Genomic DNA, 20,167 nt, shown 5'->3' on the forward strand with positions numbered 1-20,167 from the left:
GAATCTAAGACATTTCGATGAATGGATTTACCATCTAACCTGTGATCACGGGCAATGGTAGAGTCATCAACGACTTGACGAAGATTAAAAACAAAAAACCTCAGCAGCGCTCTTCATTTCTTCCTACAAAATTTGTCCAATGAATAAAATTAAACCAGGGTTTCTCAAATTACATTCCTCCACGGCCCTCAAGTCCCGTGAGTTGGAAGCAGGTTCTAGGAGAAAGAGCTCTGTGGTGAAGTTAGGCCGTGCTCTCTCAGCTCCCCTCAGAGACTCACCACACATGTCAGTGTACTAAAAGCTTTGAGAAGACTTGCCCTGAAGACCTTGCCTCTCCTGAGTGGACACTGCCTTTCCCAAACTTATGCAGTCACAGGACACATTTCTTAAAGATTTTTATTTGAGAGACAGAAAGAGAATGCACGTGCACACAAGTTGGGGGGAGGAGCAGCAGAGGGAGAAGCAGACTCCCTGCTGGGCAGGAGCCCCACACAGGGCTCGATCCCAGGACCCTGCAATCATGACTGGAGCCAAAGGCAGATGCTTAACTGAGTCCCCCAGGTGCCCCAGGACACACTTCTTTAATGAAGCAGCTTTGGATAGCTCTGGGGACCAGCATGGAAAACAGATGGGGAGCAGAGCTACGGGTGATAAGGTAAAATGTGCCATCAGGGGCACAGTGTGCACAGGGTAACAGCAGGCTAGATTCTGCTCTCCTTTGCCAGCCCTGGGCTGCTGTCTGTGAGCACTCCCACTGTTCCCTCTCTGAGAAGAGTGGCTCAGGGCCTCAACCGCTTGTGCAAGCAAGGTGGTTTAACACCTGCTTTCCTTCACAGTCTGGAATTTGGCATATTCTAGGTAGAAGGTGCATATGGGGTCAGCCCCCGAGAAAAACCTTGGATGCTGAACTTCTCAATGGGCTCCCCCAGGCAGAAACATCACACATGTGGTGTTGCATTTTTGTTGCCAGGGTCAGAGCGTGATGTGACCCCCTAAGGAGGGAGAGCGCGCTCAGGGAAGGCTACATGGATTCTCCAAGCTCTGCTGTCTTCTTCTCTGTGTATCCCACTGTGTGTCCTTAATACATGACCTAGAAATCTTGGCCAGGAGTCCTGAAGGTCCTTAGGAAAATTCTGGCTGTGGGCATGGTCTTGGGGACACCAACACAAGCATGATAAGCTACTGGAAGGTTTGAGAAATAGTCTTGCTTATAAGAATGCCATACTTCAGGTAAATGGCCAGTTTTCTAAGAATTATAATAAAAAAGCAGATACATAATTCCTAAAATTATCCATGAAATTTGAAATAGCATAACTACACAGGGATTATCTAGGGAAAATAGGAAAGAGTAGGCCAGAGAATACATTTTAAACAAATTTAAAAAAAATAAAAGTTAGCTTTAGTAATGATTGTACTCACAAGTTAGAGAGATCAACAATCTTGTAGATAACTTTATTCCAAATAGAAACAGAAGGGCTACAACAGAGAAAGGGCGGTGGAGGGCCTAGCAGGCAAGGCAGTTTGGGGGTGCTAAGGGAAGAGGATGGGAGAGAGGGAAGAGGGTGGCTTCTCCCCTCCCTTGCAAATGCTTCTTAGAAAATGAGCTTTTCCCAATTGGACTATGAGATCCAAGTGGACAGGAAGGCTCTGCTCTCCTTTGTATTCCCAACTCCTAGCACAATGCCTATCACCTGGGGACTCCATCCATTTGATGAACAAAAGAATGAATGAACGATTGAACTGACCATGGAAGGGTAATGGTGGGCGAGGACATCCCTACAACTGATTCCCAGGAATCTTCATCTTTAATAATCTCTTCTGTCTTTGACAAAACTCTGATGTGCAGCCAAGGGAGGGAACAGTAAGAAGAGACAACATCACGGGGAGGAGGAGGAAGCAGTGGGACCCACCAGGGATCCTGGGCAAGCTGGAGATGGATGGAGCTGTAATCAGATACATGACATTTGCACATAATCCTGGAGGCAGCGGGGAGCTAAGGGTGGTTGGGAAGTGGAGCATAGCTGCACTGAGCCTGGGGTAACCACCTCAAGAATGGTGGGTCCCAGTAAGACCTGCGTGAAGGTATGGTCCCCTTTCCCCGCTGCTGCCTACTTCTGCCATGCCTTTCAGGAAAAGGAGGATGCACATGAGAGGTCAGGGTTAGGGGGAGCAGGATTATAATGGAGCAGAGGTCTCTGACCTCTGACCTCTGACATTCTACCCACCTGTCTTTTCTGGACTGGGTCTCAAGTGGTTCTTCCTTTGGTGTTTGGTTGGAAAATCATAGGGTTTAGAGTGATACGGATTTAGATAGGATTTAGATTATGGTCTGTTTTCATATTATCCTGGAGGTCTAACATCGGGCAAGGTGCTTAGAGTCTCTGGGCCTGTTTCCCCAAGCAAGTTCCTCCCCAACCTCACAAAGCAGCTAAGCAGATTATGTGACAAGATGAGAGAAGTGAAGTCTTCACGGCCCCCCTCCCCCAGCCCAGAGCAGGTGCTCCAAGATGGCAGCCCTCTTCCTCATTTCCTGGGATCTCGCCCTCCTCTCCTCTCCCCTTGTGGGTTTTGTGATTAGTTCTGGGCCCTAACTGTTGCTCTAGTGTTTATTTTATTAGTTCTCTCTCCAAAGGCCACCTGACATGTTTTTTTTTCACCTAACAAATCAACAACAATGTCAAAAATCATATTCAATGATGAAGAAAGATGTAAGCTCAACTTTGCAGCATGTTGCCAGTGGAAGTGTAAAGGAATTTTTAAACCTTTAAGAAAATAATCTGGAAATGCAAGTCAGGAGTCTTCAAAATGCAAATTCCATGATTTCACTTCTTATCACCTCTCCTAATAAGAGGATAGTGTAAAATAGAGGAAAAGATTTTAGTCTAAGATGGGCCATCACAACATTATTTAAAATAGCAAAATATATTAATATTGGTTAAATATGACACTACAGGAAATGGAACTATGATGACCTATTGTGTAACTGTTTAAACCCTACTGAAGATATTTATCATAACCTGCAAGAAAGATAGCTTGCATTCTATTACATCAAGTAATAACTTCGAAAATATTAAGAAAAAAGCCTAAAAGGAAATACAAGCTCCGTGTAAGCACGTCCCTGAATTCTCTGATCTGTCGCTGCATATGGTGGTTTTCCATAAGAGTTTGAACAACTGAGCTAAATCATTCTAGCATAACATCAGTCTGTGTTACAGCCTACAGCCCAGGGACTAGCCACTAAACTGTATTTTCTTCCATGAGAATTTACCACATTATAGTTGATCTTCAATAAATATAGCATCATGAGGTTCTTTTGTTTGTGTTAGATGGAAATGTTCTTCTGGAGCCACAGGGAAAAACCAAGCCCATGGCACAAAGATAGATATTGGCACTGACTGTATTTTTCTCTGTTCAGAGTGGCTGGCACCCATCCTTTCATTTATTTGACAACCGTGCCCCTCTCTTTCTGACATTCTGCCCCCAGTGGGAGCGTTCTTTCCTTCCCCTCCTTGCACACATCTCCCTCTCCACAGCATTCAAACTCCTACCTCTAATTGATTGTGTCATGAATGGTATTTAGAAACTTACTTGAGTTCCAGTATGGCATTTTGGTACAAATGCATGAAATGCCTTTTCTGTATGGTTTCCAGGAGAGATGTAATATTCTTTTGCATATTCTGAAGAGCAGAACTGGGTAGCTGGAAATCTTCATCCAAGGTCTGATTTAGAGTTGCTGCTTTTTCAATCATTTCTATGGAGACAAGTCATCAATCACTTAACAGGTCTCTCAAAAGTGAACAGCACTAAAATGGAAAAACTTAGAACCTTCTTCAGGGAGGCAGGCTTTGTTCATCCAAACTAGGTTGAACCTCAGGTCAGGCAGGTCAGCCCATGTATCCCGATGCACTCTGGTTGTCCCTTATCAAAATACTCATGGGCTTGAGATTACTGGTTGACTTAATGTTGGTCTGCCCCAGTGTCCATAAACTTGTAAGGGCTGTGCTTGCCATGTTTACCTCAGCATTTCCTGCGCCTGGCACAAATGTTTGCACATAGAAGCACTTGGTAAATATTTACCTCATGCATGAACCACCAGTACTCAATATTACTCTTCTTAATAAACACATTATTTCTTCCAATAATTTCCTTACCTTTGGCCCTACAAAGTCTAATCTGTATCGGAATTTGCACCTTATGTATCCTTAAACTAATCCAACAAGAAAAGCAAGGATATGTTTCTGGTGCCAGAAAACTGCCAGCCAGATTGGATGAGACGGCCCAGTTAAGTAGGACTACACTACTCTACTATTGTGAGTATACTTTGGGACCACACTGAAGCCCCAAATCCTGTCAACATCTATTCTGGGCAAGGGGATGGGTGTTGAGAGTTTAGCTCCATGGTGTTGCTGCCGTGGGATCCATTTTGTTTGGCCAAGAAGCCTGCAGTAACCTTGAACTGGACAGTAGTTCCTCATGCAAACCCGTGCCCTAGATAGCCTTGGCAGGGTCACGAGCAAATGTCAGTTTTGTTAATGACTTCCCCAATAGCACTTGCGACCAACAGTCTTCCCGGCCCCCCAGGGCCTTCTGCTTGTGGGCCTCTTCAGTGGGACCTCCATGGGGCTTACCCAAACCCCCCTGTTTTGGTTCGATTGACCAACCCAGACTTAGCCTGGGATCCCAAAAGACTCCAATGAAGAACCTCGATAAAGGCATGTGTCCCAGGTCATCACCTCTTTCTCTCTGCCGGCACCCTGCCTTAACCTCCCCCCGACATGGCGGGTACTTCCTGCTGGACCTGCGAGTCATAAACTTCTGCATTTCATTTTCTCTTGTGGTCTGTTGTGGGAGTCTGGCTCACCACCCCGCACCCTGTGCTCCGCTTAATAAATGTTAATCTGACAAATTCTTAACAGATGGGGAGGCACTATGTCCACTCGATCCTTAGGAACTAAATATAAGGCATTATAAAGAAAATAAAGAAAACGTCCGTTTTTTTTTTTGTTTTTTAAATTTAAAGACAAACTCCCAATGAAAGACTATGATCCAGATAATTCAAGATCCCCAACTATGGACTATTCCAGGCCTTTGGCCCTGGGACGTCTAGTGCAAGTCACACACATCTATTTTTATGTTTAATAAAGGGAACGGATCTTTTCCCACCGAATAAGCACAAGTCAGACACTGACCCCCAACCACACACTGAACACACTACCTTGGATATTTATCTGCAGTTTCTCAGAAAATGTCAGGAGGTCTTGAGTCCTGCTGAGGATTCTTTCAGTCTCCCTGGTTACATTTTGGCTACTCGTCAACACTCTGGCGAGCTGACAGAAAATAAAGGTCCCAGGTTAGTTTGACTTGGACTGACATGCGAGCTTTGGTGTACCAGTTGTCTCTTTTAAGCCACAAACTATGTCCCCGAGTCTGAAGTAAAGCTGTGCACCGATTCGTGTATGCCAAGTGAGTATTTCAGGGTGGAAACTAAGGGGCTAATGAAACAATTTACTCCTCACTCTGTGGGAGAAAAGACAGTATCTTTTTTTTTTTTTTTTTTTTTGGCTCTCAAACCACAACCTTCCTCAATGTCTATTGTGAAGACCTTATACTCCTTTCAGGACCCAAGGAGACAGAATATCGAAAGTACACTCTTGCTAATTTGTATTGAATAGGAGAATTCCATCGAGGAGTAAAGAACACCGAGTCAGGCAAACTGGGTTTCAGGCCGGAGACCCAGCTGCTCCCGAGCCTCACCGATAACATGGAGTCAGGTCGCCCCTTAACCTCCCGCGGCTTCCTGAGGCCAACCACGCCACGATGTGTGTGAGGCCGGCAGACCAAGGGCAGAGACTTGGCTGCGCTCTGCTGTTATTTTCATTAGGAATGTTATAATTTGCAAAAGGAAAGCCTGTTTGTAATTTTCAGGAGCATCAAGGAACCAGTCTGGTTCTAAAAGTGTTTTCTAGTGAAAATCCAAAGAGAATCTTCTTTAATGGATAGAGAGAATTATTTTAATCGGCTTATCATTTCCTACCAAATGTTCGCTCACTGAGGTACTTAGAGACACATTTAAACCCTTAAACTCCTCCCAAATCATCCTTAATTCTAAATTAACAGGAACCAACCTAATACTTTAGGGTGCATGAGTGTGTGTGTGTGTGTGTGTGTGTGTTGAGAGATGGAGACTAGATATGTATATGCATAGTATACATTCACTATCATACACATATGTATATACACACACACGTATGTGTGGGTGTGCGAACACACACACATGAAATTCAAAAGCGAAAATTATAAATTTGACAATAGGCCTCCCTCCCCATCTGCAAATGAGGAGACTCTTTTTTGGGTGGCTTAAAACCACTCATGTGGCCTGGGCTGTACAGAAGTGATTCTCTGCTGACATCCAAACAGGCTCACTTGACATTCAAAGGGCACAAATCAGCAGCACGAGGCCCCGGGTCTGAGTGTCGCTCAGAGACCACACACCCACCCACCCACCCCTCGGTTCACAGGAGGAAATGAGAGGCCGATGGCCCTGCGACGGCCAATTCTTCCCTCGGCAGAGGTGACAGCAGAAATTAAGGCAGGAGTCTCTTCCCAGTGAAGCACGGAAACTGGCAAGGTTAAAACCAATTTGATGACAAAGTACCTGGAGCACTGCCCCTGGGAGGAAGAGGCTGCCCTGATTTAATAGAACCTTCCAGACCGCCCCAATGCAATTGCTTTCAAGGGTTGGGTGGGAAGCGGGCCCTCTACGTGGAGAATTTACCTCCCTTCGCAGACTGTCTGTCTGTTCTGCTACACCTTCAAGCTGATCTTTGGCCAGTTCCTTCTGTGGGTTTTCTTTTAATAAAGCCTCCTAAAAAGAACAAAGTAAACAAATTATAGTGCTTCAAAACAAATTTGCTGGCTCTTGACTAAATCGCTTTTGTTGTCGTTCACGGAAAGAAATTCTTTCCTTGAAACTGCATTAAGAAATAAAATGGATCGGGGCGCCTGGGTGGCTCAGTGGGTTAAAGCCTCTGCCTTTGGCTCAGGTCATGATCCCAGGGTCCTGGGATTGAACCCCACATCGGGCTCTCTGCTCGGCAGGGAGCCTGCTTCCTCCTCTCTCTCTCTCTCTCTCTCTCTCTGCCTACTTGTGATCTCTGTCTGTCAAATAAATAAATAAAATATTTTTAAAAAGAAATAAAATGGATCACATTTACTTAAGGGTTGATTCTAGTACTATGTCTCTGTACTGCCATTTTTTGCATTTCCTATATAGATATGAAATTAAAGTCTGATACATCATGCAGAAGCAAATATCCACAGTTCTGACTTATGTCTGGTTTAATTTCAATATCAGAGTCACATAAGTTTTCACTATAATAGCTAACATCTTAAAAACGTTTACTAGGCTGAAATACAAAAGTATCATATAAAGAATAGCCTTTGTGATTCCTAACAATGCAGTGCTTAAATTAGGCTAACTCACCTCTAATTTTGTTACTTGTATGGTTTTATTTTAGTCTTATACCAAGCCTGGGAGGGGCCTGGATTATTGTGAAGGGATAAGGGAGTCAAGGAAGTTGCCCATGGAGGCGGTGAGGTAGAAACAGTGGACAGTTTAAGAGCTCACTGAATACTTTACATAAACATAAAAAGTTGTTTAAAAATTTGACAAAGTCAGGGTGCATGGGTAGCTCAATTGGTTGGGTGTCTGATTCTTGATTTTAGCTCAGCTCAACCTCTTGGGTTGGTAAGATCGAGCCTCACATTGGGCTCCATGCTGGGTGTGGATCCTGCTTAGGATTCTCTCTCTCCCTCTCCCTCTGCCCCTCCCCTGCTCGCTCACTCACATGCTCTCTCTCCCTTTCAAATAAATAAATAAATAATTGACAAAGTGGTTTAAATAAGAGCAAGTCATTGAAAAACAGTTAAAACTTAAATCAAGTATTTAGCTTACTTTATAAATTTAAAATATTGTTATATTTCTAGGGTCCATACTGACAATACAGTATTGATTGTGTCTATAGTGATTAGAAATTCAAAATATTTTTGAGAATTTTTTGAGAAATTTTTTGTCTTTCAAAAATGTCTTACTCCGTCTGAGGAAAAATAATATAAAAAACATCTCTTAGAGTTCCCCAACCTTTCTTTATGGCCATTATGTCTATAGAGAAAAGAGCACCATAAACAAGACTGGATGGTTGAAACAGCCAGATTCACATGCCTCAGGAAATGTTAAGTCTAAGAAAAGCGCTTTTATCTAAAAAAGGCATTCAGGAAGGACTATCCCTTTTATTACCACATGACACAGTGAATTGATGATCTCAGGTCTGAATGTAAAGGTTTTAAGCAAAATTAAGAATCTCATTTTTTTTTTCCAGTCAGAAGAAAAAAAAAAGCTAACAGTAGAATGCCGTCTACTAAGCCAGTTTTTTCACTTCTCACCCTCTTGTTTTGGACCCAGATCCTGTTTGATTAAACATAAAACTATGATTTACCACCAGAGATTTTTCGACAGACTTGTAGGGAGAAGAAAATTTTGTGGCTTACAAATCTAATTAGGAATACATTTACAGAAAACAGTTGACCTTCAGCATATTCCAGCATTAAAAGAAGATACCATCTATTTTTTTCTCTCCTGTATTTGTAGTAGGACAACCGCTTTCAAATATCCAAGGAGGAATGGGCGGGCTCTTGTCTTAGCCCAAAAGGCAGCAGGGCGGTTGGGAAGGGATTTATATGGAGACATCTATGGAACAACGCTTGAATAATTGGAGCAGTCCTGCAGGGAACAGGTTAGTGCTGGGATGCTGAATTCCCGGGTTACCCTGCAGAGAAGCCTGGATGCCTGGTGAGAGGACAGACAACGACAAAACCCTGTCCTCAGCAACTCTCTCTCTCTCTCTCTCTCAGGGACATAGGTTTCTACCAATCTCTGTATTCCCAGTACCTACCCGGAGAGATTTTGTTGTATTTTCCAGGGTTGACAAAATTCCATATGGGACAGGGATAATGCCAGTGAGGTTCACAGAGAGGATGGTGTCACCAATATTCCCTAAGTCATTCAGCAGCACGCCTACACACTCATCATCACAAGCTAGAAGAAAAAGAAGTTGAGGTCAATGCAATGTGGTATGCACATTTTCTCATGGATTTGCACTAGCCATTCTGCAGGAGACATCCATAAGCAGCGCACATGGCAAAACTTGCATAGACCACATCCGGTCTCATTCCCCCACCACCTGTGTGCCCGGGAGGTAAGCAGCAAGTGCTGAGCCTATTCTCACACGATACCACGGAGCCTCAAATCAGATCAGTGACTTCCTCGGGGTCCCATAGAAAGAAACAACTGATCCCCTGTGTGGATCCCAGGCCTGGTGCGTGTTTTCTTCTACCGTTCCGACCTTCACAGTGCATTCGCTCTGGATCTTTGACTTAGACCAACGGCAATGAATTCCAAATGCACTTCCATTCAGAGCCTGGCCTGTCCTATCCTCAGTTTGCAGACACACTAAATTTATCCCGCGGTGCCACAGCAGGAACACAACGGAGAGAGAGAAAACTCTTTAAACACTGAGAGGAGGAGAATACCCACAGACACAATCGCTTTCCAGTAGAATGTGCCTCGGTTTGCATTCCTGGCATCGGAGCCCCGTGGCGCCTGGTCTGCAGATGCACTGCCCGGACCTGCGGTCACAGTCCCCGTGCACGGAGCCATGCGGGCTGCAGTCACACCTCTGGCAGGTGCCACCCGGCACTCGAGGGTTCCCGTGATAGCCGGAGGAGCACCTACAGAAAGGAAGATACACATGTGGACAATAAGATCAACACCAGCCAATACACACACCAGCTTCCGTCCAAGGACAGCGATCCTTTCTGCCAAGTGAAAAACAAAGAACACGGGCCCGTGGACCGCATTCCACTGGCTGGGAATAGTAATAAGATTCCATATCAGTCACCCACATCCAAACCGAAAAAGTCTCCCATATCAGGTTAGTAAAACCGTCCTGTCTGCATGAAGGCAGGGCACATGCATAGCAACTTCCGTGGGGCACTCCCCCCACGTACCTTTCACAGTACTGTCCTTCGTAGCCCAGAACACAGGCATCACAGCGGAAATCAGCATCACCTTCCAAGATGCAAGTGGGGCTGAAGCTAGAAGGAAAAGAAAATAGCTTTTTGAATTCTCAGCTCTGTAACTTCAAGTCTCCCTTATGCGACTTACTCATTACTCTTAGGATGGAGGACACCAGACAACCTTTCCAGGGCTGAAAATCTAGTGGGGGCAAAAAGAAGGAAAACAAACACGATTGACACAAACACGTCCGTGTCTCCTATCCAAAAGATACTCAGCGCGCACCCGTCCAGGGCCAACCGAGTGCACGCAGAGGGCAAGAAATGACAGACTGCCACGAATCTGTGCGATCCCGCACCTGACCACGAATCAGTCACCAAACAAGAAAGCTTTCCAGGTGGGAAGGGTCTTGTTCCGTGACTGCAGGGCATTATCACCTGGCTCCCGGGATGGAAAGGGGACTGGGGAACCGGGCAAGACCACCAGCAAGCATGGAAAGGTGCGGCTGGACCCGTGCTGGTGACTAGTGGGAAAGGAGGCAAGGAAAATGGCAGGGGAAGGCCCACGCGCAAGGAGGCTGCGATCTGAAAATGAATGAGCCTAAAGGTAGGGAGCCATGTGATGCGCCTTTAGAGGCAAAATGAAAGAGCCATTCAAAATGTAATAATCCTCTCAGGTCCCCTCACTCCAGGATACAGCTTTGGGCTCTTTCCTCCCCGTTTAAATGACCAAGGCGTCTGCGCCATCTAGTGGCATATCTGGGTATCTGCAAGCAGCAGAGAAAAAACGCGAGGAGAGCCTGATGTTTTAACCTGTGCTGAGTTTCCAGAATGACAGGCTTCTCTTATCAGCCCCGCTTCAGTTCGGACTATTTTTTCCCTCTTTAAAGACTAAAGGGACAGGCTTAGTGGAAGCACGAGATAGGTAGAAAGTAAAGCATGTCCACTATGGTCTCTCAGGTGCAGAGCTCACACAGAAGTTTCTTACCTTTGCAGTCGCTTCCTCACGTGTAAAATTTATTAGTGTGCATTCGGGGGTGGTTAGAACATTTTTTTGATTGCAGAAGTAAAATATTCAAACATTACACAAATGTGCAAAGTAGAAGGTGAACTATCCTTTCAAACATTTCTCTGGGTTCATAGAGCCATGGAGCTATGGGCATGGATACACTGGAGATACAAATTTTCACTAAAACAGCGTATCATGTTTTCAGTTACATAACTTAATTGGCCATTTCTCCAATTCTGCGCATACATATATACGTAGTTCTTGTCTCAGTGTTTGTACAATCTTTCACTGTGTGTGTGCACTACATATTTTGTATTTTATATATATATATATATATATATATATATATATATATACATATATATATATATTTATTACCTGTACATAGATATTTCGTTTTCCTCTGCAATTGCGGGTGAATTTAGTATAGCTAAGCCATGCTAAAATAGACCTGTCTTTACACACACATACAAATACTTCTATAACTTAGATGACAGGTGTGGAATTGGGGAGTCAAAATGGGTAATATATATTTAACACAAAACGTTAAATAGTAGTGAGTATAGATTTTAAGACGCTTGCTAGTTTAGAAGGAAGCTAACAGTGCCTGTCATTTGGTACTCCTCATCAAGCATCACTCGCTGGGAGACCATAAAGGAAGATTCGAGCAATGATTACAAAGAAAGCTCCATTTTAGTATACTAAGAGTTGGTTTTCTGTCAGTACATGTTCAATGTCTTGTCAAATAGTCTCAGCGATGATGAAACGGTATTTATGAATTACGAGTTCATTTAAACCAAACAGGACCCACAGACATTCCAGTTTCCACATAAAACCTCTGCTTCTTTTTTGTGTTCTGATAATTCTATCTGAGCATCATGACTTCAAGGCAGAGCCTGGCCCCGTCTCATCATCACGAAGTATTTCTGCACCTCAACAGTCATGGGTTTAGACAAATTCTAACCCCATTCCCTGAAACAGGAACTGAATGCTCTGTATCATTTTTCATAAAACCAGTAATAACCCATCTCCAGTTATGCTGGACAGAGAGGTGGGAGGCTAAGATTATTCTCTGAGAAACAAAAATTAAAAGTCCCTTCTTGACTTGTTCCCATTTGAACACCCCAATACCAACACAGAGATTTTGCTTTGGAAAAGATGCTCTTCAAATGCTGGGATCATGAACACTTTCTCTTAAACGGAGCCTTTCTCGACAGATGGAGAAGATTAGTTAAAACAGGCCACCCCGAGAGCCTGTAAAACGAGGCGGAGGATGGAGGCAACCCAGCTTCGCCAGCAAGGGCGTGCGGGCACACCTGCGCGGGCTCACCTGGCGGGGCCGCTGCGGGGACAGGCGCATGGAGAGCAGTCACCCACGGAGCCAGTCACCTTCCCGTAGTACCCAGGGGCGCACACATTGCAGTGGTCCCCGGCGGTGCTGTGCCTACAGTTCTGGAGCCCCGGGTTTCAAGAGGAGAGGAAAAGAATGGGAAACTGTTTAGAAATCACCCTTACCTCTGGTAATGCTTAAGAAAGCCACACTGCTCATATCAGGGAGCACTTTTTTTTTTTTAAAATAATAAAGAAGGGAGAGCATTTTATTCTTCCTATTTTTAAAATCCTGGAAACACTGCCATCTCTGACCTTCATCCATTATAATACAGTCTAGAAATTAATACAGTCTTTGCATGGAAAATATACACAGGGCTAAAATATATATTTTATACACACATACACACACAGAGGGCTCCTAAAAGCAGCCAACCTTCAGTTCCTTAAAATAGGGATCTATAATATCTAGCAACACATGATTTGAAGCACATCGGTTTTGCACACATGCGGGGTTCACTGATCACATGTGGGGCACTGAAAGAACAGAAGTGAACGGATGATTTAGGAAACAGGGAAGAAAATGCCAGGTGTTACAGCACCCCCAATAGATTTCTGCAATAACCAAATCATTTCTAGTTACATTGGATGCCATCATTTCCATGACAGGTCCTACCACCCTGCCATTAAAAAAGTTCCTGAAGCTAAAAGAACAAGTTTTTGTCGACATTTCCGAGATGAAATCTGCTTTGTCCACACAGTCCCTGGGCACTGCATTCTGTGGCCGATGTAAGTAGAGAAAGATGGGTAACAATGACAAACTAAAGGACACTCTATCCGTGGCAGGGAGAGGGGCTATGGAAAGACACATTTTTACATATCTGAAACACTATTTTTAAGTTCCTTTTGATTAAAAAATATTCCAGTATTTTTGGTTTTAAAATTACATTCCTATCTCACCTGATGGAAGTAGATTTTATTAGGATCCACCTGCCCTAAATGTGCTCTCTCTTTAGAAATAAAATTTACAACCTCTTAAAAGGTGTTAAATATTTGTTTTATTTTTATTTATTTTAGATTTTTTTTTTTTTAAGAGAGAGCTCACAAGTAGGCAGGCAGAGAGAGAGAGGGGGAAGCAGAGAAAGGGGGAGGGGGGGAAGCAGGCTCCCTGCTGAGCAGAGAGCCCGATGCTGGGCTCGATCCCAGGACGCCGTGATGATGAACTGAGCCGAAGGCAGAGGCTTTAACCCACTGAGCCACCCAGGCACCTCTCAATCCTTGTTTTAATGATACAATACAAATCTGATGAAGAATATTAGATGGGCGAGGACTGAGCAGATTTCCTGGCTGTCATTGCTAACATCAACTCTAGCACCAAATGCTCCCCAAATACACAAAGGATTGTGGACTTCCTGACTTTCTTGATCCTAGAAGACCGAAGGCAAGCTGCCCCAGGGTGGCAGGGAAAGGAGAACCCGTTAACGTCCACTGACCTGCAGGATGAATTCCTTGCTGTGGGAAGTGCACAGAATAGGTGTGCCAGTCGTTCAATTGTAAAACCATTAAGTGGTATCTCCTGGGAGTGGGTACTCAGGGATAGGAACTCCCAGGGTATCTTGGTGGTCCTGAGTCTCCCCATTCCTTTCCAGGTCACACTTCTGATCAATCATTTTTATGATAATTCCGAGTCCCAGGGACATGAAGGGGAGGAGGGACACCTTATATGCTAAATGACAAAATCAGATCCAAAATGGCCTTGATGCCCACCTATGTAATAATCCATAAGGAATGCTTAAGGGATTTTGTCAAATGGAAGTGCCCTGTTGCACTAAACCACAAAAGAGACCTCACAAGATGAAGAGGCAGCGGTGACCAGGCTGGCAAAACCCGTGGGCTGCATTCACGGCACACCTAGCGTCAGAGAGCAATGCTTCTTCGGCACCTGGAGCAAAGGCGCTGGGCTCTGGGAAGGATACTTTAACCGCAGGATGGTACATGCATCCTACCATCCCATTGAACCATCGGATATAAACAAAGCAGATTTCATCTCCGAAAGGTCAACAAAAACTTGCTCTTTTAGCTTCAGAACCTTCAGACCAGGAGGGCTGAAGATTTAGACGTATGAGAAGGAGGACTCTAACCCATTTCGCAAGTTACTAGCTAAGATACTGCCACTCTTCATGCACAAACTTGACCTAGCGGTTTGTTGCAGTGGCTCCAAAGGTTCAAAATGCACCAATTCCAGGAATAATCAGGGCTGCCCAAAGAGGAGTTGAGCTGCTGTGGGAGTGAGCTTCCCATGGTAGGAGGTGTGTAAATGTTCATTAAATTACTGCTTGGCATGAATGCTGCAGTTCAGACTTAAGCCGTCTTGCAGCAGATGGATCCATCGTGGTGTACTGTGAAACTCAACAGATCCAGCTGACAGCGCTTATGAACTCCAGATAACATCTGGCCAGCCTCTCCCCGCAGAGTGGGGAGCTGTCCGAAAGCGCTCTTTGTTGATGCCAGGGAGACTCCCTGCCACAGTCTTTCCTGCACTGGGATAAGAAGGCTGTGTTCTTTCTAGGGTACGAATCAACAGGTCAGCTGCTGATCTTAGAACTTCGTTCTGGGGGCGCCTGGGTGGCTCAGTCATTAAGCATCTGCCTTCGGCTCAGGTCATGATCCCAGGGTCCTGGGATTGAGCCCCACATCCAGTTGCCTGCTCGGTGGGAAGCCTGCTTCTCCCTCTCCCACTACCCCTGCTTGTGTTCCCTCTCTCATTGTCTCTCTGTCAAATAAATAAAATCTTAAAAAAAAAAAAGTAAAGAACTTTGTTCTGGTGGATTTGAGCTAGGAAAGGCAGGGTAGTAATTGAACGTCCTAGGAGTACTCAATCTTGTTAAAACAGCCCACCACATAAAGATGCAGCGTGAAAAGAACTGATCGACTCCTTTAACTGTCCATGAGACCTTTGTCCCCATGCCTGGCCAAGGGACCTTTCCCAGCTAATTGCATCTCGATTTCAGTTGCCTGAAATCAATTTTCCTTAAATTCTTTAATGAGATTTTCTCATTTTCTCTATTATGACTTTTTGCCCGGAGCATGAGCTGATTAAAGTGCATTTTTTTTTTGTTTTTTTTTTTTTGTTTTTTTTTAAAGTAGTGTTGTAGCTATCTGCATCTTCATTAAGGCCATTTCACCTGCTATGACTGGAATAATTCTTCAGTTCCACATATATAATGGAGTCAGCAAAAGTTAAAACAGATCTTTTTAATGGGGGAAAACCATGCTGTGTGTCAGTTTCTAAGTTCACCTGCGCTCCGCCGTAGTTCAGCAGTGTTCCCGGTGGAAATGACCTTCCAATTCCACAGATGAAAAATGATCCAAATAGAAGACAGGTTTAGAGAGGCTGCAGGGGGTTGGGAGCCTGCTGTCCTAATTCCCCCATCCCTTCCCTTGTGTCTAGGCAACACCCAGGAGCTCTAAATCTTCAGGTGTATCTTTCTTGGTGGGCAGCTCATTCCCCTTCATGGAGTTATTTTACCTGAGGTGAGTTAGTTGTGGCACAATTTATACAAGTAACCCATGTTCCTACAAGAGTTACTATTTTTTAAAAATTTCCAGAATAGGTAAAGAATATCAGATTATTCTAGGTTATCAATAAGGCCTTATCAACTTGATCAAAATCACAGACACAAGAGCTGGGCCTCGATCAAGGTGACAAGACTTCCATCTGGACCATTTGTTCCTTTTCAGTGATCAGAGTTCTCCTTATGTTTCTAAGGCCAATCTTGGTGTAGGGCATTAAAAAGAAAACCACAGGCCCAACATGGCATCCCTTAGGCCAAGACACCAAACCAGGGCTATTACATAGCCTAACTAGCTTCAACCTTCCCCCAAAATGTATTTAATCAGTCAGGAATTTTCTGATCAGCATCAATGAGGTAACCTGTCACATGGGCCCTTCCTTCCTGAAAAGGAAGAGGAGGTCCCAAACCTAATTAGACTCCTGCCCTCCCCTCTATGGGAAAGTGATCTTGCCTAGAACAATCTTTTCTTTTTCATTAATAACTTCCTTGCCCACCCTCCTTCCCCCCAAGATTCCATTTTGTACAACTCCTCGGAGCTCCCCTCTAGCTTGATAGATGGAATACTGCCCAATTCAAGAATCACTCGATAAAGCCAGTTATAACCTCAAATTTTGAATTTTGTTTTTATATAAGAGAAAGGTGGCTGAGAAGCAAATGCATACTAAGACATCCATGAGAATAAGCATTTTTCAAAAAATATGCAAGGACAGAAATAAATGCGTAACATGGGCATTAACTCATTGTAAGACCCCAGGTGACCTAGTTCTAGGACATAAAGGTCTCCTCTAGTTTGACTCTAACCAACACGGCAAGTACCCTTAACTCCCAAATTGATGCCCACAAAAAAAATCCATGAAACCAGGACTCATAAAAGATTTTGCACTAACAACATCTGACCGCACTTAGCTGAGCCTTTCGGAAGGAAATTTATACAACGTTACAGTTAGTTTAGGCTCGCTCTAAACCAAGAACTTCGTAGGACTCTGGAGCAGAAATTCAAAGGCCAAGTGCCTCCTCTGAGAACCCGCACAACAAACCTACCAGACACTTCCCAGTTTCTGGGTCACAGGTGTCACTGTGGTTGTTGCAACTGCAGGGTACGCAAGGGGCAAGCAGAGGGTGGGGTCCTCGGCTCCTGCCTTGTGGGAGCTTCCCCCTGTGGTAACCAGGTGCACAGTCCTGAAGCCGAGCAAAAGGAAATCAACAAACATGATTAAAACAATGGACAGAGGACTTGTAATGAAGCTGACACCAATTCCACTTCTGATCGCCATTTACGATCAATATGTTCTGGGACCAGTTCTGTTGTGTGGGGTTTTGTCCCCCACACCAACCAATGTTTGGACACTGGCTGGGTATCCCACAATTTAATTCTGACACTACTTGCCTGAAGATAGCATCCAATCTTACAGGTTAAGGGCTCAGTTCTAGAACATTGGCCCTGTCCCCCAACTACAGATACCAATCACAAGTTCAGACTGTCACTTGTGCTCCTGACAACTAGCTATAGGTTGGAGGTTCCGATGTCCCCCTCCTCAGGTTTGATTAATTTGCTAGAGTGGAGTGAACTTAGAGAAACATTCTAGGTACAAGGTCACTGGTTTACTATAAAAGGATGTAACTCAGGAATAACCAGATGGAACAGATGCAACGGGAAGGGGCCTTGGAGCTCCCATGACCTCTTTGTGGGCACATCACGTGTTCACCAACCAGGAAGTTCTCTGAACTATCCTTTTGGCTTTTATGGATTCTTCCTTATAGGAGTATAATTGAGGAGATCACTGGCCCCTGGCTATTGATTCAACCTCCAGCCCCTTCCCTCTCCCCTGAGGTTCAGGGGTAGGACTAAAAGTTCTCCAACTTGATGGTTGGTTCTTTTGGTGACCAGCCTCCATCCGTAGATGACCTAGGAACTTTTCAAAAGTCACCTCATGAACATAACAAAAGACACCTGCATAGATCTCATCACTTAGGAAATTCTAAGCATTTAAGAACTCTGTGCTAGGAAACAGGGGATGAAAACCAAATAGCTATTCTTATAAATCACAGTACTGCAACTTGAATAAACATTTCTCCAAAGAAGGTACAACTGGCAAATAAGCACCTGAACAGAAGCTCAACATCAATCATTAGGGAAATGCAAATCAAAACTACAATGAGCTACCACCTCACACCTGCTAAGATAACTACTATCAAAAAATAATCAGAGTTGTCAACGATGTAGGAAAAGTGGAACACTTGTGCACTGCTGGTAGGAATATAAATAATGGGGCAGTGCTGTGGGAAGCAGTAGGGCAGTTCCTCAAAAAGTTAAAAACAAAATTACCACATGACCTAGCAATTCTTTTGAGCATAAGCCCCAAAGAGCTGAAATCAGGGTCTCAGAGAGATACCTGCATATAGCCTTTCAGGGCAGCATTACTCATAACAGGCAAAAAGTCAACTCAAGTGTCCACTGATGGATGAATTAACAAACCAAATGTGATATATACATACAATGGGATGTTATTCAGCCTTAAGGAAGCAAATTCTGGGGCGACTGGGTGGCTCAGTGGGTTAAGCCGCCTCTGCCTTCAGCTCAGGTCATGATCCCAGGTTCTTGGGATCGAGCCCCGCATCGGGCTCTCTGCTCACCAGGGAGCCTGCTTCCCCCTTTCTCTCTCTGCCTGCCTCTCTGCCTACTTGTGATCTTTATGTCGAATAAAAAAAATTAAAAAAAAAAAAAAGGAAGCAAATTCGGATACATGGCTACAACATGGATGAACCTTGAAGACATTAGGCTAGCCAGGCATCAATGAGAAATACTATAGGATTCCACTTACATAAAGGACCTAGAGTAGTCTGATTGACTAGGAAAGCACAATGGCGATTGCCAGGAGTTGTGGGGGTGGGAGACTGCGGAGTTCGAGTTTAATGGGTACAAAGGTCTGTACAATAATGTGAATCTATTTAGCCCTACTAGCAATGCACTTAAAAATGGTTAGGACAGTAAGGTTTACTTTTATGCAATATTTAGCCATAATTAAGTTTTTTTGTTTTTGTTTTTTGAAGAGAACACTTATATAATTCAAACTCTGATCATCACTTGGGAGCTGCTCTAATAAGCCTATTTCAGTTCAAAACAAGAAGTGGATTTTATTTTTTAATTTAAATTCAACTAGCCGACATATAGTACATCACCACAGGTCATGGATTTGAACCACAGTCTCCCTACCTGACACGAAAATCCAGCCGTGCCAGGAGGACAGAGACACTTCTCTAGGAGGGACGCCACCTCCTGTCCTGGGGGCGAATCTGCAGCCTTCCTGCCAACCTCCATGGAAATATTTGAGATTCTGTAAAACCGTTAAGAAGTGTGAGAGGGAGCATTCATATGGAGAAAGACACTTTCTAGGAATCTGGCACATTATGTAATGAATTTGCACATATATTAAACCAGAGTTTTCCTGCTAGTTTGGGAGTAGCTCCTACCCAATTACAAAGGGACCGTGGAAGAGCACCTTAGGCCTGTCATTACACAGTGGCAGGCCCCAGCTGACATGTGAGGACTTAAAAATAATATTCCACAAAGCACATGTGAAACAACTGAAGTCCTAGTTTGGCCATAACCTAGTAGCTTCCTTTATGGGATAAGTACTAAATGAGCAGGTGACCGCATTCTTGATGTGTCACGACAAAGAAATACTATTGAAACTTAAGGGCAGAAAATAGAATTTTTGTTTTGTTTAGTTTTATTTATATTTTAATCCTTATCTAAGATATCACTATTATGTGCTTATATTTTATGTCCTCATTAATTGGAGGATGGATCATCTAGGTCATTTTCCATATTTCATATTAAAGTTTGGTGAGGAACCAAGTATACATATTTGTGTATACACAGACACACACTAGTAAAGGTAGGAAGTAATAAGGGTGAATCAAATCTCTTCCGTTTGATTTCAAATTAAAAAAAGGCTTTTTTCATTCTAGAAGGTTCAGAGTACCTGCTTTGCTGTAATCCTTGACCGTAAGATGCTTTGATGAGGATGTACTCAATGTTGCTAAGGACAGACATGAAATCCGGGCGCGTGACAGGTTTTTCAGAAACGGAGTTAAAATACTTCCAAAAGTTCTGTGGACAAGAAACACCTTCAATTACATTAAGATTACAGATCGTCAGAGGCTTATGAATTTAGGGATT

General features: G+C 43.9%; 1 protein-coding gene across 2 annotated transcripts in view; it reads right to left on the bottom strand.

The window, feature by feature from the left end:
- LAMA1 (laminin subunit alpha 1) overlaps positions 1–20,167 on the bottom strand; it is a 163,529-nt gene that overhangs the window by 39,595 nt on the left and 103,767 nt on the right. For both annotated transcript variants that reach the window (XM_047698103.1, XM_047698104.1), the window contains exons 27-36: positions 19,971–20,098; positions 19,199–19,319; positions 17,026–17,163; positions 12,411–12,532; positions 10,066–10,152; positions 9,593–9,786; positions 8,952–9,094; positions 6,776–6,865; positions 5,216–5,327; positions 3,589–3,751 (exon numbers count right to left, since the gene is read on the bottom strand). In XM_047698103.1, coding sequence (XP_047554059.1) covers positions 3,589–3,751; positions 5,216–5,327; positions 6,776–6,865; positions 8,952–9,094; positions 9,593–9,786; positions 10,066–10,152; positions 12,411–12,532; positions 17,026–17,163; positions 19,199–19,319; positions 19,971–20,098 — 1,298 coding nt within the window. The remainder of the gene's footprint in view (positions 1–3,588; positions 3,752–5,215; positions 5,328–6,775; positions 6,866–8,951; positions 9,095–9,592; positions 9,787–10,065; positions 10,153–12,410; positions 12,533–17,025; positions 17,164–19,198; positions 19,320–19,970; positions 20,099–20,167) is intronic.

The sequence above is a fragment of the Lutra lutra genome, chromosome 12 (genome assembly GCF_902655055.1).
Source record: "Lutra lutra chromosome 12, mLutLut1.2, whole genome shotgun sequence".
In the NCBI taxonomy this organism is placed as follows: domain Eukaryota; kingdom Metazoa; phylum Chordata; class Mammalia; order Carnivora; family Mustelidae; genus Lutra; species Lutra lutra.